The sequence below is a fragment of the Mizuhopecten yessoensis genome, unplaced genomic scaffold (genome assembly GCF_002113885.1).
Source record: "Mizuhopecten yessoensis strain PY_sf001 unplaced genomic scaffold, ASM211388v2 scaffold5789, whole genome shotgun sequence".
Taxonomy (NCBI): Eukaryota; Metazoa; Mollusca; class Bivalvia; order Pectinida; family Pectinidae; genus Mizuhopecten; species Mizuhopecten yessoensis.
This window is the reverse complement of record NW_018406224.1, coordinates 679,481-696,643: the sequence shown is the minus strand read 5'-3', so window position 1 is coordinate 696,643 and position 17,163 is coordinate 679,481. Positions and strand designations below refer to the sequence as shown.

Sequence of the window (17,163 nt, the reverse complement as noted above, 5' to 3'; positions counted from 1 at the left end):
AGGAACATAACAATTCATTAAGATTGTGCCTTTGTTCCCGAAAACAAGTCGTTGTCCCGCTCATTCGCATAACGGTATTCCCTTTGATGTAGCCGCGCTCCGGCGAAGCCCGTACAGGTGAGGCAGTCTATAGTCCCTGCCTTGCCGGCCATGTTGGCAGTATAGCTATGCAACCACGGCCGCTCTAATTCCGTAATCCGAACGATATAATAACACAGGTCGATGGTACACTTATATTTACTTCGAATGAAATAAATAAAGACCACGGAAATAATGCTTATTTTGTACTACGGCCAGGGTTAGGATCGAAATGAACGACCATTTGAGAATGATGCATAGCTTTTACCGTATTGCTGAACTGGTGCTTTGATACATAACTCCAGAGACACATAAAGCCAGTATGTTCAATACCCAAAAGTACAATAGTTAATTCAATTTTGACAATAACATTCGATATACGGCAATTTTGACGTAGGACTTTCAACTGCACTCGATAAGGCTTGTAGATATATATTGATAGTGGTAATCACACGACGTGTTCGATACATTTACATTACCTACATGTCATATGCCCGTCTAAATACTGATAATTAAATCACAGCACTCGAACTGGGTTTTGCAATGATTGTAGTGAAATATTTTACGAGTGAATCGGGTTACGCAACTTTGCAAGTTGTGCTACAAATAGCCGCACAAGCAATTGAAGCACAGACTTATTTAATTCGTGATTGAAGTAAGAATTATCGCTAGATTTATGATAACATATTTAAGATCGAACGTACATACTGATGTGATGTTTATGTTGAAGAAATGCAGCCGATTTTGTTCGTGAAGCGTAACCGTATCACACATCGGGCTTAAATGGAATGATACAGTAAAGGACGCGTTTTATGTAAAGAAAAAGGCTATATATATAAGAGGAATAACTTTCTGTTCAGTTTAGGTTATTGGGGGATAACTACAATGGAACCTGGGTAAATTAATTTATCTTTATCGGCTTCGCCGATTATTTATCACCCGATAACCTAAACTAAATAGAACGTTAAACCTTTAATATTTTAACACGAAACATTAACTCAGAAGGGATATTCTTACGACAGTACAGGAAAGATAAAGTTCCATTTAATTACAATTATATAAAACCCAAATATGAATAAAACACATTTATGTTAAATGCAATAGAAATTAAAAGCTTAGAGGACAGGTGATCGGGAAACCCCTTATTAAGAGGATTATTTAAATCACAAAACTATTAACAACATTAAAAACGATTGAAAGGTATATGAAGCAAAGTAGGAACGTAAACTGTCTTAACATATATATATATATACAGTGGTTCGTTTATGAACATTTACACAATCGGTTCCTCATTTGCAAGAATTGATCAATAAATACTGGACAATTAGTACCTCGGAACGAACGGAGCCGGGTGATATCGTTTACATAATATAAGTTGTATACGACATCGGGACGGTCTTATCGTTCGTTTTTAAATATCGTTTATATTGAGAGAGTTCATATTGTGTCTTTGATTATTATATGAGTGATCAGAGACGTATATACTGGCTTTATGTGTCTCTGGAATGATGTATCAAAGCACTAGTTCAGCAATACGGTAAAAGTTACGCATCATTTTCAAATGGTCTGGCCGTAGTACAAAATAAGCATTATTTCCGTGGTCTTTTTTTTCGAAGTAAATATACGTGTACTATCGACCTATGCTATTATATCGTTTGGATTACGGAATTAGAGCGGCCGTGTTTGCATAGCTATACTGACAACACGGCCAGCAAGGCAGGGACTATAGACTGCCTCATCTGTACGGGCTTCGCCGGAGCGCGGCTACATTAAAGGGAATACCGCTATGCGATTGAGCGGGACAACGATTTGATTTTCGGGCGCCAATGACTAGTTTTCGGGAACAAAAGGAACAATCTTAAATGAGGTGTTATGTTCCTGAAAATTGGTTGTTGTCCCTGAAAATTGGTTATTGTTCCTGAAAACTAGTCCATGTCCCGATAACTTGGATATGTTTTTTTAATTTAAATGGTGCTCCACTAATTTAGAGAGTGTTTCCGTAATTTTGGCCATGCAGATATGATTTAGATGGTACATCATTAAGTTAGTCCATGCATATATTATTTAGATGGTACGTCATTAAGTTAGGTCATGAATTTATGATTTAGATTGTGTTCTGTAAAATTCAATGCTTGTTGAAGTAAACTGGTAAAATTAGGAAGACTAAGTCGTAGAATTTATTTTTATTTTTGTTTAGTGTTTCCCAGTGGGTGTTACTGTAATTTCCACTACGGTAATAGAATGCCCGATAAGCAATACGGAAAATGACGACACGAAAATACGACAAGAAAAACACGAAGGGTGGGAAGTTCTTTAAGAGGTTTTTGTGAAATTATGTTAACTACCGATGCGCTTGACACACTGATATAGATAAACATAGCACTTGTATAGACAATGAATCTAAAAAACGCACACATAATTTACTTACCAATTAATGAAAATATGAAGGCTAATAGGAAATTGAGCAGGCGATTATCCATCACTTCACTACTGTTACCGTTGATGACGTCATCTAATGCAATAAAACTTAATTTTGAACTTCACCATACGCTCTAAGAGTATCCGCACCAAAGAAAAAGTAGTACCATTGTCCAAAAAGTAGTACCATTGTCCAAAAAGTAGTACCATTGTCCAAAAAGTAGTACCATTGTCCAAAAAGTAGTACCATTGTCCAAAAAGTAGTACCATTGTCCAAAAAGTAGTACCATTGTCCAAAAAGTAGTACCATTGTCCAAAAAGTAGTACCATTGTCCAAAAAGTAGTACCATTGTCCAAAAAGTAGTACCATTGTCCAAAAAGTAGTACCATTGTCCAAAAAGTAGTACCATTGTCCAAAGGGCTACATCACTAATGTGAATAGTCTACAAAGTACACATGAAGTATATCGATTGCACATCCTGTTCACTGTCAACACTGTATACTGTCAAGTACGCTATACAAGCTCTTTAGTGGTACAAACGATTCAGTATACATTCTACTCTGAAGCTCTCATCGATTTTAACGGTCTAATTGTGTTACATCATGAAAGTTTGTTTAACAAATAGTATAATGAGTGATATGGTATTACAAACACGAAACGAGATTTGATCATTGCACATTGTAATACGACGTATTCCTACAAGTTACAAACATGGAATATCGTTACGTCAGACTACGTATCAACTATATTATTTCTCTATACGTGGCCTCAGATTTAAATTTGTCACCTCATTCACCGACGATATATTTTGATGACCTGTTTTTTCTCTGTTTTTCAACATTTCAGTAAGATTTTTCTCTTAGTTTAAAGTTCATTATCAGTATTTTATTCAGTAGTTAAACATGTAAATAACATACATGATCTCAGAGAGATAAATAAACTTGAACGTTAAAGAAGTCCTATTTCTCTCTTGATATTGCCAAATCCTATCGTAATGCCAATAAGTAACTGAACAAATGTTGCCATGGTAAAGAGATGTACTATAAATCCAGTACGTGTATATTAAACAAAGGAACTTTATATGGATAATTATAAAGATGTTGATAAGATCCGGCCTATAGTTATATATCATATATATATATAAAAAAGAAGAATTATAACTGATAAAAAGATATAGGCAATAGTTTAATATGAACTGTTTTCATATATCTCCAATAGATTACAAAAGTGTGTTATTTTATTTTTAGTTGTCAGCTAACCGATAACATCAGGTGGGCTATATTTAAATATATATATATATACGCCATCGATAATATAACACTACGTTGAATATAGTCATAACTGGTTCATATAAGTTAGTTACAAATAATAATAGGTGACAAATATACTGTCGATGTATCCGGCAGTAGGTAGGCTGGTGGAGTTACAAACAAAAGAGATATTTGGTTCCATAAACAGTAAGGCAAGTTGGAATGCCCTGGTGGTGGTAAGTGAGGGCGCAAAAAGGGAAATTAATTTCTGGCAGAAGAAAATTTGGGATGTAAATGGAATAAACATAAGTAACATAACTGAGGTGGACTATAGTGTGTTCACGGATGCTTCTGGCCAAGGTTATGGTGGGTATATAGTGCAGGAGGAGAACTCTTTTGTTTTTGGAAACCATTATATGAGAGCGAGCAGAGCTCGACATGGAGAGAGCTAGAGGCAGTCAGGCGAATGTTGAACTCTAAAGGAGCATGCCTGGAAGGGCATAGAGTGCAGTGGCACACAGACAACCAGAATGTTGTCAAGATTGTTGAGAAAGGCAGTAGAAAGCCAGGTCTGCATGAAATTGCAGTCGACATGTATAATACATGTGAAGAGAAAGGTATTTGTATCAAACCATTTTGGGTTAGGAGAGATAGAAATGTGACAGCTGATGAATTGAGCAGAGTCAGAGATAGTGATGATTGGTGCATAGAGGATCGCACATTTAGGTGGCTAGAGGCAATTTGGGGAACTCACACATGCGACAGGTTTGCAAATAATTTGAATACAAAATGTGTGTGTTTTAATTCAAGGTGGTGGGTACCTGGTACAAGGGGGATTGATGCTTTTGAACAGCCATGGGGTTCTGGAGTGAGTCTATGGGTTCCTCCTCCAAGATTGATTTGTAAAACAGTAAAGAAGGCTGTAGATGAGAAAGCAAGGGGAACTTTGATAATTCCATTGTGGAAATCCGCACCGTTTTGGCCAAAAATTCATAGCAAAAATGGTTTTAAGGATTTTGTGAAAGAATTCAAAGTATTGGACTCTAGTATTGTTAAAAAGGGGCTTGGAAAGAATGGTATTTTTGGGGACAGGAAGACGAGATTTAAAATGGTGGCATTGCGTATCATAGCATAAATGATTGTATGTTTGCAGGCCTAGGGATCCAGGAGGCTATACATACTGAAGTGTCAAAAGGAGGATGTTTGACGGGGAACATAAGGAACCTGGCGGAGAGTATGTCTACACATTTAGTTAAATCCAGAAGTGACAGCACAAATTCAAAATATTATAGAGATTTTCAAAAGTGGGAAAGATTTATCACAGCAGAGGGTGCATGTGCTATTCCAGGACAACCTATCCATGTGGCTTTATACATCACAAAGTTGCTGAACGATCATGTTTCATTCACATCTATACAGGGTGCATTCTACGCCATAAAGTGGGCACACAAGTTACGAGGATTAATGGATCCAACTGACAATCATTTTGTGTCTGGTATTTTGGAGTCCGCCAAGAGACAGAACAGTGTACCAGTTAAGAAGAAAGACATTATTTCCACAGAAAATATCATTGATTTATGTAAGAAGTATGAAAGTTCGAGAGATTTACTTGTACTTAGGGATCTATCCATGATTACTTTGTGTTATGCAGGATTTTTAAGGTTCAATGAGGTGAGCAATTTGAGAGGTACAGATGTTAATTTTACAGAGGGGTATTTGGAATTATATATTCAGAAAAGTAAGACCGACCAGTACAGGCAGGGTAACAAGGTCCTGGTAGCAGAAGGGGTCACAGTAGCTTGTCCATGTAAGATGCTAAGAAAGTATATTGAAGTAGCAGATATAGATTTAAAGGAAAAAGATTTTTTATTTAAACCAGCTTACAGATCAGGTTCGAAGTGTGCACTGATACACAAGAGCAAGGCCATTAGTTATACCAGAGCAAGGGAGACAATTCTAGCAAGACTAAAGGAAGTGTGTGGTGCACAGGCAAATTTAGGTTTGCACTCGATGAGAGCCTCCGGGGCTTCCACAGTGGCTAGATCAACAGTTAACGAGAGGTGTTGGAAGAGACACGGTCGCTGGAGAAGCGACAGGTCTAAAGATGGTTACGTTGAGGATTCTGTTGAGAAGCGGTTGGAGGTAACCAAGGTTTTAAATTTGTAGCTATTTATTTTTTATTATTACATTATCAAAAATATACGAATCAGATAGAGCTAGTAGTCGGTCATTCAAAGTTCCCGTTCTTTGATTTTTCTAGCAGTGCATCTGTGTGACAGGCAATCGCAGGTATGGTGTTGTTGGTTTATTGTAAGGTAGGGCACAGTAAGGTTAATTAAGTGACAGTGTAGAACAGACTGGTATTTTCCTGCGGTTCGCAGTAAAAGCAGGAAATATATGTCTGTTCGTATTCGCTAGGAGCTGTAATCTGATTGGCTGGGTGTAACGAGGTGCTGTTGCACGTGCAGGTGACGGTATAGGGTGGGAGAGTGTGAAAGCTGGTCATTCTAGCCTGTTGAACCTGACCCAGACGGTTGGGTTTCTTTCATTAATATTTTTCAGCAAATATTATAAATAGTATTAATATTTTAATACTTGTAGTGTATAGGATGAGTACAGATGCACGGATAGTTTGTGTCGAGAACTAGACTGCTGACTGTAGCGATAAATAATTTAATTACATTTTGTGGCTTTTGTCCATAAATCAAAGTTAAACGATTGCAGATATTTTAGAGAATAAGCTATCAGGATTTATATAGTGATAGGCGTCCACGGTTTTCCAGAGTTTTTGGGCTCATGTAGTTTTCTCTCTGGTTTTTAGCCCAGGATGCATTTCAACCTACAAGGTGCATTTGCAAGGTTTAGTTGATAGGATTGTACAAAGCGAAAGATATGCATGTATGGGATTTCAATGTGTATTAATTTGATATGATCATGATTAAACGCCGCTCCAGTGCTTCTGTGTGACAGGCAATTGTAAGGTAGGGCACAGTAAGGTTAATTAAGTGACAGTGTAGAACAGACCTGGTTCATATAAGTTAGTTACAAATAATAATAGGTGACAAATAAGCATTAGCCCGAGAGGGCAGATAGACCCAGCGGTCAGTATTTTTTGTTATGTTATTTTACTTTCTATGTTTTTCTTCGAAAGGAATTGTTACTTTATCAACTACTGTGTATATTGGCATAAATCGACGGACTATCAACTACTGTGTATATTGGTATAAATCGACGGACTATCAACTACTGTGTATACTGGTATAAATCGACGGACTATCGACTACTGTGTATGTTTGTATAAATCGACGGACTATCGACTACTGTGTATATTGGTATAAATCGACGGACTATCAACTACTGTCTATATTGGTATAAATCGACGGACTATCGACTACTGTGTATGTTTGTATAAATAGACGGACTATCGACTACTGTGTATACTGGTATAAATCGACGGACTCTCGACTACTGTGTATGTTTGTATAAATAGACGGACTATCGACTACTGTGTATATTGGGATAAATCGACCGACTATCAACTCCTGTGTATATTGGAATAAATCGACGGACTATCGACTACTGTGTATGTTTGTATAAATAGACGGACTATCGACTACTGTGTATATTGGGATAAATCGACCGACTATCAACTCCTGTGTATATTGGTATAAATCGACGGACTATCAACTACTGTGTATATTGGTATAAATCGACGGACTATCGACTACTGTGTATATTGGTATAAATCGACGGATTACAAAACAATAGTTACAGTTGTAGTATGAGTTTATTTTATATTGATATAGAATGTTAACAATTTCACTCTTTCTCGCAAGAGCTGCACTTATTATCAATAATTTATAGAGGTGAGACATAATCGTAAGCCACCGAAAAAGTAAACTTCCAAAATGGAGATGACCCTTTAATACTCAGAAAAATACCAACCAGCTATGGAATAAAGTTTGATTTTTTAACTCATTACAAAGGATCGACAAATACACAATGTAGGTAACATGGGACGAAAGTGGTGCTTGACGGACCAACTCCAAACAAATAACTAGATAAATGTACTAGCCTTGTTACACAAAGGGTTTGGTCAAGCGTCGACAAATCGCCATTATCTACGTATAATTGAGATTTGAAGCATAGCACTTTCAAACAAAGAGTTAAATACCCCAATACTGCTAGCATTACCATTAACAATGATTGAATCATCAATATCAATATTTACACATTTTGTGTATCATTCCTCAACAAAACAACTTCATCCTTTTGTTCTATTCTTTTGTAGTAACGATTTAACGCAAAAAGGTCGAAGCCATATTATACAGATAAAAGCAAATATACACGACTACCAAACATTATAGAACATTGGATACAGAATAAACACATTAATGGTTCCTCTACGAATGGTGATTGGTTATCATGTTTAACTAAACCGACTTGGTTTTTAAATTGTATAATATCACCGAGTGTCTTTTACAATTTGAAATATAGCATTATTGGAGTTAGATACACGTGGTGACAGTATCGTTTGGGGACGTTTTCTTTCCTTTTACGTCCTGATTATATTGAAATCCACACGTTGATCTGCAGTATTTGTGGGGGAAAACGGTTGTCACAAACACGGTATATATACAATGCACACGGTTGAAATGGATAATATGTCAAAATTACACTCTTAACATACCATTAAATCGCAAATGTACACGGTATTAAAATGCAATGCACACTGTTAAAAGAAGCATATCGTATAGAGCAATGAAACACGGTTATCGTACAAGGCCAAAGAACACAAGGAGAATAGAGACTATATAGTAAATACACTATTTTAATGTCGTGTACATGTTGGACGGTAAACTTTTCGCACCTGAGAGTACACTATATTTACTAGCTGTTCAGGTAATGCAGTTCTAGCCCCCAGCTAAAGTCTGGTCAACTTATTGCCGAATACAACATGTATGCCGCGGGCTCTTCGGAATTATAACTATCGTCCTTTTTGAGCTCTGGTGGGTATTCTGACAGAACCGCGTACTGATCCCAACGCTGCAATCATGGTTAGTTATTCTACCTCACTTTTTTATTTACTTTATTCCATTTTGATCGAAACTGGACTATTGTTTATCATTATTTGTCATCTCATAGACCAACAATTTTTCAATATCTATACATTATTGTGGTACTTATTTTGTCGTGAAATGAACTTTGATAACATAAACGATATTCAACAGTAAATAAATCACAAACTATAGATTGAAAGTTTAAAAATCAATTTTCTTAACAAAAAATATATTGTACCCCCAAAACGTTTATTAATATATGTTTAAAATGCAAGTTGCTAATTGCTCTAAAACAGAAAAATATATTGTAACTTTTGTATATTTGTTTTGCATGGCTAGGTATCCAAATAAATCTGTGAACATCGAATCTGAATGTTTTCCAAAGAAAATGAAGAAAGAAAAAATAATGTTCAAACATTTTGTCAGTAAAAATAAGTTGTAATTTTCATAAAGGAGTAATCATTTATCAAATTGAATTGATCTCATCATGTCTTGCTAGATGTTTCCTTTTCTTTTTCGTTTTGTTTTCCACAGATATTACAAACGCAGTTGCTAGATTGAATTATTGGTCAAACAGGTCAATTTATTGAAGTCTTTCAGTTAATTGTCAACACCTAGTGAACAGAAAGTCACCGTTTGTATCAGCTTCCGACATAGCTTTCACAAGGGTTCTCAAACGCCGACCAAACTCACGTTTATAATGACGTAACGTACATGTAGGAATGAATAAATAATGATGACGGATGATCGACTTCGGGGTCTTTTATGTATCTATATACTAAGAGGTAAAGCTAGGTTATTTACATCCGTATATGCTGCGATCTAACGGTGACGTAATAATGACCGAAACGTTGGAAATCTCCTCCAGCTGTTTGCTGATGTAACGTTGAAATACTACCTCACATTGGATCAATTATCATTAATCTGTCTTTATTTGACATTCACACTTACTATTAAATCCAGCTGAAAGCATCTTAATACTTAATTTTATCAATTTTAAAATATTTTAATCTGATAAAAAAAATAAAAAAAAAATGACCAAAATTCAAATTTTTGGTTTATTTTGCATAGGTGTGTGCATAAAGTATGCATGGTCATATATCAAGAGTTTCAATTAATTGTGTATAAACGTTTGTGACGCTTTGAACACTACAGTTCCGTTTTTATCGATCTCACAATTCGCTAAAGTGCATCATGGGTACATATTTGGACTGAGCTGTGTAGCATGCATTCATCCATGTTAAACTATGTTAAGTCATATCCTTTGTCGGCGAAATTCATTTGATAGTTTTGTTCAATGTGCAATCACAGGGAAATCACATAACAAGAAGTGTTCAGTGTAGATACATATATTTGGCTAAATGCTAGACCTATTGCCCTATGTATACATGTATGAAATTATAAATAAATTACATTTGTTCTTTCTAGACAATAGTTTCCTATAAATATCGTTTTTTTATGTTTTTGCACGTTATTCTTTCTTAACGAAGCTATTTTCAATTATTTTCAGATCTGGCGAAGGATTTTAGGAATAATTCTTTTTCTTGACTTTGCATTGAATGTGTGCTTGTCACGGCAGTTAAGTGTACGAAATCCACAGCTTCCGGTAAGTAGCACTCGAGTATGGCGAGCAAATGGATCCAGTCGAGATATCATGGGTGGTGCTATATCTACGATAGGCAACACACCTGAATTTTCGGGTCATAATCGTTATATTTCATTTCCACATCGCAGACACAGAGTCGATTACTCTGAACAAGCGCAACGGTCCAATCTGCAGGATCCCGTGCTCAGTGAACGTCATGACAATGAAAGAAGTGTTGGAGGAACCGCATTAAAGCAAAGAAGGAAAAAGACATTCAAACAGATAGTTCAAGAAAAGTTAGTTATACAAATCAGTAAGTATATATATATCGATGCAAATATCACCTAGGATCATTTTAGTGTATACGAAATCGTAACCAATTGTAACAGCCGACTGACCTTTTTACGACTAGACATGAACACTCGACATGCGGACAGTCTATAAATAATAATACATAGACATTACATACACGTTAACAAGATTGACGTCATCAAAACTTTCACATGTTTCGTCAGAAGATTATGTGACAGAGCACCAAATAACATGTACAGCAATTATACCGATGGTATGGCAGACATAACGCAAGAGTCCATAAAAGTATTCAGTACTGAAAAGTGTTAAGTTGATGGGAAAAGCCACGCTATCACATACACACTCCTTTATTTCAGGTTGAATTAAAGATCTTATGAAAAAATATTAATTTTGCCAAACTTTTAAAGACTCAATAAAACACTGGATCTAATACCACAAGCATGTGCTTTATGATATTCTATTGAGCAGTAATGGGTTGAATATATATATACTTTTAGTATGTAATAGAGTCGTTTTAAAAATCAAAGGAAATAAAAATAGTTACAGAGTCCGGCGTGGACTATTTATATTATCGGTAGCACACTTGGATGTAAAGATGTTTTGATAGGTAATCGAACCGGACGAATTGTATAGGCCGGTTGTTCGAAAACGCTTCCGACCGAGTAACCGGTTAATCGTTCAAGTACAAGTTCAAGTTCTTTATTACCTTGGGTCTTTTGACCAATCGGTTTCAAAAGTGAGATATATTCACAATTACAATTACATTAAATAGATTTATCATTTTAAACATACTTGTCTTTTTACATAGTACTTTTTCAAAAATTTAACACGCAAATTCGAATAACATGGACATTTCAACATAAAATGAAACTCATCTTCAACATCATTTAAATTACATACAGTACACACTCTAAGACTACGCTCAATATTTTGATATCTACCTTTTTCTATATTTAGATTATGAGCAGATAACCTAATTTTTGTAATCTCTTTCAAATATTCTCTAGATAATGGTTTTCTTAAGTAACACTGTAAATAAAACTGGTTATAAAGATATGTATAGATATATCCCTTTGAAGATGTTCTAACGTTTTCTTTGATTCTTTTTTTTTTTAAATATCAATAAGTCTTTCTCTAATAACATTATAACACATATCATCATTTTTTTCTGTTTCTCATATGTAACCAAGGCCAATTCTAAATAAATAATTTTTTATGTTTAAAACACATTTATCCTTATTCTCTAACATATCTTTATAACATGCTTGCAAAATACAATTACTAGTCCTTTTTAACTTAATCCAATATTTAATAATTCTTAACTTTCTTACCAATGACAATAGATACCTCCCAAGTTCTAAATAAACCATAATATTACAAGTATTTTTTTCTTACGCCAAGCAGTCGTTTACAAAATAAAGTATGAGTTTTTTAATATCTGGGGCTTTATGAACGCCCTATATTTCAGAACCGTAGCTTAGAAGGCTATTTACATACGTATCAAAAACTGATAATTGAGTTTCAATATTTAAAAAAAAATCCGACATACATTCATAACTGAAACAAAGCCTTTCTTCCCTGATCTCCGCATTTTTTTTTATTTTTTTTTAAATGTTCCATTGTAATTAAGTAAGATTCCTAGGTAGTTAAATTCATTTACAATTTCTAGCTGACGACCATTGTATTTCCAACATTCATTATTTCTCAAAATACCCCCATTTCGAAACACAAGAATTTTTGTTTTAACCGTATTGACTGTTAGATCCCATTTGTTTGTGTACGATTCTAAAGAGTGTAACATATCTTGCAGACCCTATGGCGTTTCGGAAAAAACATCACCATGTCGTCAGCGTACATCTAAAGGAACAGATTCAATGTTTGAATTTCTATCGACTGACAGTTGTCAATTAAAAATTGCATTTCGCAATCATTTTAAAACAATAATGGCGATAAAATATCACCTTGAAACAATCCATTTTCAAAATTGAAATAATTGGATAATGAACCATTATGCTTAACACAACATTTAACAATACTATACAATGACCTTATTAGGTTTGATAATCTCCCATCAATGCCTTCTTTTATCAATTTGAACCACAAGTTTTGTCTATTGACGAAATCAAAAGCCTTTGAATAATCAATAAAGCAACAGTATAATATTATTTTACGTTTAAGAGGGCGGTTATTCAAAGACTGTAAAGCAAATATGGCGTCAATAGTAGACAAGTTTTTCTTAAAACCAAACTGAGTATCCGTTAGTTTACTATATTTATTGGTCAAATACCACAAGCCTATTATTAATGATGGACGTGAAAAGTTCCCCAAACAGTTCAGTTTGGTAAATCGACTACAAATACATCGTAAATTTCTATTCAAAATGAATTGACGCTTCAAATATATATTTTTACGATATTTATTCACAAATTTTAAGCTAAGATCACCTAAACGCAAGTTTATTTTATTGACAACAAAGGTCTTTTCATAAAGCGACATACAATACCAAATATTTCCATTCGACTTTTTTGTACTTTACTGATATCAATCAATTGTGAACTATTCGAAATTATTTTACCTTCCGACATTAAAAGCGAGTTCTACCTCGTGAAGTTGTCATTTTACAACTTAGCATTCTGGCTCCCTTTCAACATCTGTTTAGGTTCTTTATGACGTGTGCTTACACCTATTCTAAATGTCAATAGGTTTGGTCGTTAGCGATTCCAAGATTGTTTTATAGCTTAATGATTGTTTCGTTACAGTACATCATTACATTGCCTGGGATATTTGTACAGTTCCCGTCGAGAAGGCGGCTACCTTCGTCTTGCCTAGCTCGATATTTCTGTCCACCGCTGTTGAACGCTTTTGTGCTGCTAGTAAGTATTTTAACAGGAGAATTTCGAAAATTATGCTGCAGTCATGTATCAGTGACGTATAATTCATAGACGTCACTTCCGCTTAAATTTCTAATATATGCGTAAGTATTGTGAATAATGTAAACGTCGTAAATTCTCTCTACTGATGAAATGAACTGTGATTTGTTAACATCAAATTTGCCATTAAATAGAACAAACAGGTTGTTAGATTTTGATGAAACAGTCATGTTTCCCTCTGACATCATCCACATATGGAGAAATGAGGGCCACTTTTCCTCATAAATATTAATGAGGGGCGGATCATGTTTGATCACGTGATCATCAGAGTTTTCCCGCGCCACAATGGCAACCAACAGAGAAAAAAAATGTTCCCAGGGTCATTTTAGTTACGATTTTGGCGTATTTTAAGACAACTCTGTAGAATAAAATTTACCAACTGGTCACATTGAACGAGATTTATCAAAGATAATGGGAACGGGAGTTACATAACTTCTTAATATAAGGAACAATATAGAATATATAGCCAGACAGCTGTCATTCTCGCACCTTCTATACTACCGATGAAGGAGCATAAACAATGTGCATTTAGTACTTGTTAAGTCTTCACTATATACAAATCGTATTTTATTTAAATGTAAGAAGACATTTAAGATGTTAGTTGTGAAAAATTAACCTACAAAATCTTCGTGGTTAACGAGATTTTGGTGTTTTAAAATCAGAAATTTGCGAAAGTTCAAGGGGCCCCCGAAGGGGTAATGTAATTCAACTGCACGGTTGGTTTTAAACTAAAATTCCAACAAGTGAATCTATAGCATATACGTTGTAATCAAACGTGTGTAAACAATTAAAAGGTGTGGTATCTTAAAAAAGTTGCATAATTAGAATAAAACAAGACCAAATATGACGATTGCAATCTCATATATATTGCAGTAGTACAGTTAGTATACGTGATAAAAAGATTCTAAAACAATATGGACAGAATAATCATGGGCTGACGGATGTTACTGAGGACTATGTATATTTATATGTAACAGATGAGGGGTGCAAGACGTGAAACAGTCTATCCCGGAGAGAAGGATTACATTTATATGTCTTAGATGATTATTTCGGAGGCAAGGCTGGAATACCAGCTCTTTTTCAAATATTGAATTTAAATATAGTTAGTTGGAACGACTGATACATTTACATATTTCATTCAACAATAAGGCAGACGGATTGACTTATCAATTAAAAAATATAACAATATCGATTAGCTTCAAGTACATGTATCATTATGCTTTAATTTTTCGTCCTGAAAATCCGTTTTTGCTCCTATTTTGACGTATGAAAATTATGAGGTGATCGAGCATGTACGTTCATATGTGATACCAACTTAGAATAAAAGATTGTCTACACATTTATTAAACAACGTTGTCTGAAACAGGGACAAACTTTATGTCACGGCATGTTCTGGGAAAAAATACCCAAAAAGAAATATTAAAAAATTTACATATACATGTAACATGTAAGATCAGTGAGAAGTTGTGAGTTATGTTTTTTGAATCACGTGGCCATTCGTGTACAATAGCATTCTTGTAGTTCTACCCACAGTAATATATATCAAATTCAGTTTATCTGAAAGAATTGAATAAGTAAATATTTTGAATGAATCCTTTTGGTGCCTCTTTCAAGTCGAGAGAGTGTCACAAAAACATGGAGACTCCTCCTTTCACTTTCAGAAGAATACGATGTTTTTACATAATCCCCTATCGTGCCCCTTTGATTTTATGTCAGATTTAGGAAAATCCACTTTTCAAATGCTCCAGGAACCTCGGATATTGCAAATATTCTTAAAACACCTCATAAACTGTGTTTTTCTAAACCGCAAGTTACCGAGCGAATCTCGGCAACTTATCTAGGTCATGGAGACAGCATCGAAAAATCCGATTGAAAGTGCAGAAAATGGCTATTTGGTCGTTTTCCAGTATTCGATCGCATAGAACATATAGGCGCCCTCGCTTCAAAAGTTCATCTACTCCAGGAACCTCGAGTTTTTAATGGATCGCGCTTATTAACTTGTAATCCATATTTAGACGGTATGTAGGGAAATTTCACATCCCGGCAAATAATATCCGGATTACTATCCAGCCGATAAACGCAAAAACTTAAAGCCCATAGTGTTATCCTAATGGGCCAAATGGCCGCCATATTATCCAAGATGGCGGATTATGCAAATTAGCAAAGTGACCGTCATTTCTCCATATGCACGCAGAGATTGCGATGAAAACTCCATGACGGTATCTGCCATGCCCGGTAATGTTACTCAATAACCCAATACCACACTCGCTCCTTTGCTGAAGAAGAACGTATCAATATAATATTATAATTGAATGACTTAAAGTGACTTTTTACACAAAATAATTAGAAAATGAACAAACGCGTGATGTTGTTTGACTCAATTAGTACATTTCAGGCAATGGCTTTTTTTCTTCTGAAATTGAACATTGGAACTGATATATAGAATGATGATTTCCTTCCTTACATCTTCACAGCCTCTTAACCAATAGTTTAGTGGGTTCGGATTTTTGCTTATGCAATTGTGATGCTTAGGAAATTTGATTAACTGAAATAAAGATACTGAATAAGTTACTGAAAAACATGCAGCTATGTCTAAATATTGCGGAGAATATAATAACTATTTCTTTTTATGTGTCAAACAGTATATTTCTGTCCTGGTTTTTGAGTTTATAAGCTAAAGTCGTTAACGCTGTTTAACAAGAGTTTTTGTTAACCTTGTTACTTTTTTTTCTATTTCAGGAGTGTTTAAACTGCTGAAACCCGTTTTACAACCCGTAGTGAGCAAATTGAATCAGGGTATAGAAAAGAGAGTTGGACCAGAGGCCGAGGAGCGGAAACAAAATATAATCTTCAAGAGATACGGATTGTCCACATAGTGCCACCAAGAGTCAACAAATAATGACAACAACCATCAACTACAGCTATGGGATCGCACAACGTTACACGATGTGCGATGTACGCACGATGTGTGCACGTTGTGTGAACGATGTGTGCATAGTGTGTTAACGATGTGTGCACGGTGTGTTAACGATGTGTGCACGGTGTGTGAACGATGTGTGCACGGTGTGTGAACGAAAAAAATGGAAGATGGTTGCTTGTGTAAATTGAGGAATGGCTTAACAATATAAACGGTTTGGTGTTTAAACTTATTAACTTGATTTATTAGTATGGTTCTATATTCTAGCTACATATATAAGCTTATCTTTCTGTCTATACTTTCTTAAATTTAGAAATTTTGTTTACCGTGTTTTTTGAAGGCCTTAATCGACACATGTAAAATTACAAAACAGTCTCGGCAACACAGGTAAACATAGCCAGTTTGTACCACGACCGTAGTTTTTCCCCGCCCGGGGCACTAACGTAACTCGCCAAGGTGGGAAAACCAGGTGAAGGGGAGCTATAGATCAAAACGAATGCAAATAACGGTGTCGTCTCACGTAGCATACATTTGGTATTTTCGTATATACAGGTAAGGTGTTGGATGTATGCTAGGTGAGATTTGGTTTCAAATATATTTTATTGATTAAAC

General features: G+C 35.2%; 2 protein-coding genes across 2 annotated transcripts in view; one reads left to right on the top strand and one right to left on the bottom strand.

Moving 5' to 3' along the window:
- Positions 1 to 152, bottom strand: part of LOC110451103 (C-type mannose receptor 2-like) — a 20,284-nt gene extending 20,132 nt beyond the window's left edge. The window contains exon 1 of the mRNA XM_021498963.1: positions 116 to 152. Within this exon, the coding sequence (XP_021354638.1) occupies positions 116 to 152 (37 nt within the window). The remainder of the gene's footprint in view (positions 1 to 115) is intronic.
- Positions 153 to 8,771: 8,619 nt separating this feature from the next.
- On the top strand, positions 8,772 to 16,627 carry LOC110451057. The gene is made up of 4 exons (XM_021498904.1): positions 8,772 to 8,804; positions 10,318 to 10,705; positions 13,464 to 13,577; positions 16,374 to 16,627. Exons 1-4 carry the CDS (start codon positions 8,802 to 8,804, stop codon positions 16,508 to 16,510), a joined length of 642 nt encoding a protein of 213 aa, XP_021354579.1. The 5' UTR covers positions 8,772 to 8,801; the 3' UTR covers positions 16,511 to 16,627.
- Positions 16,628 to 17,163: the final 536 nt, after the last annotated feature.

Excerpts from the sequence above, each read along its gene's own strand:
- LOC110451057 (XM_021498904.1), top strand. Across the intron at positions 10,706-13,463 it reads AAAGTTAGTTATACAAATCA|TACATCATTACATTGCCTGG; the intron begins GTAAGTATATAT and ends GTTTCGTTACAG. Across the intron at positions 13,578-16,373 it reads TGAACGCTTTTGTGCTGCTA|GAGTGTTTAAACTGCTGAAA; the intron begins GTAAGTATTTTA and ends TTTCTATTTCAG.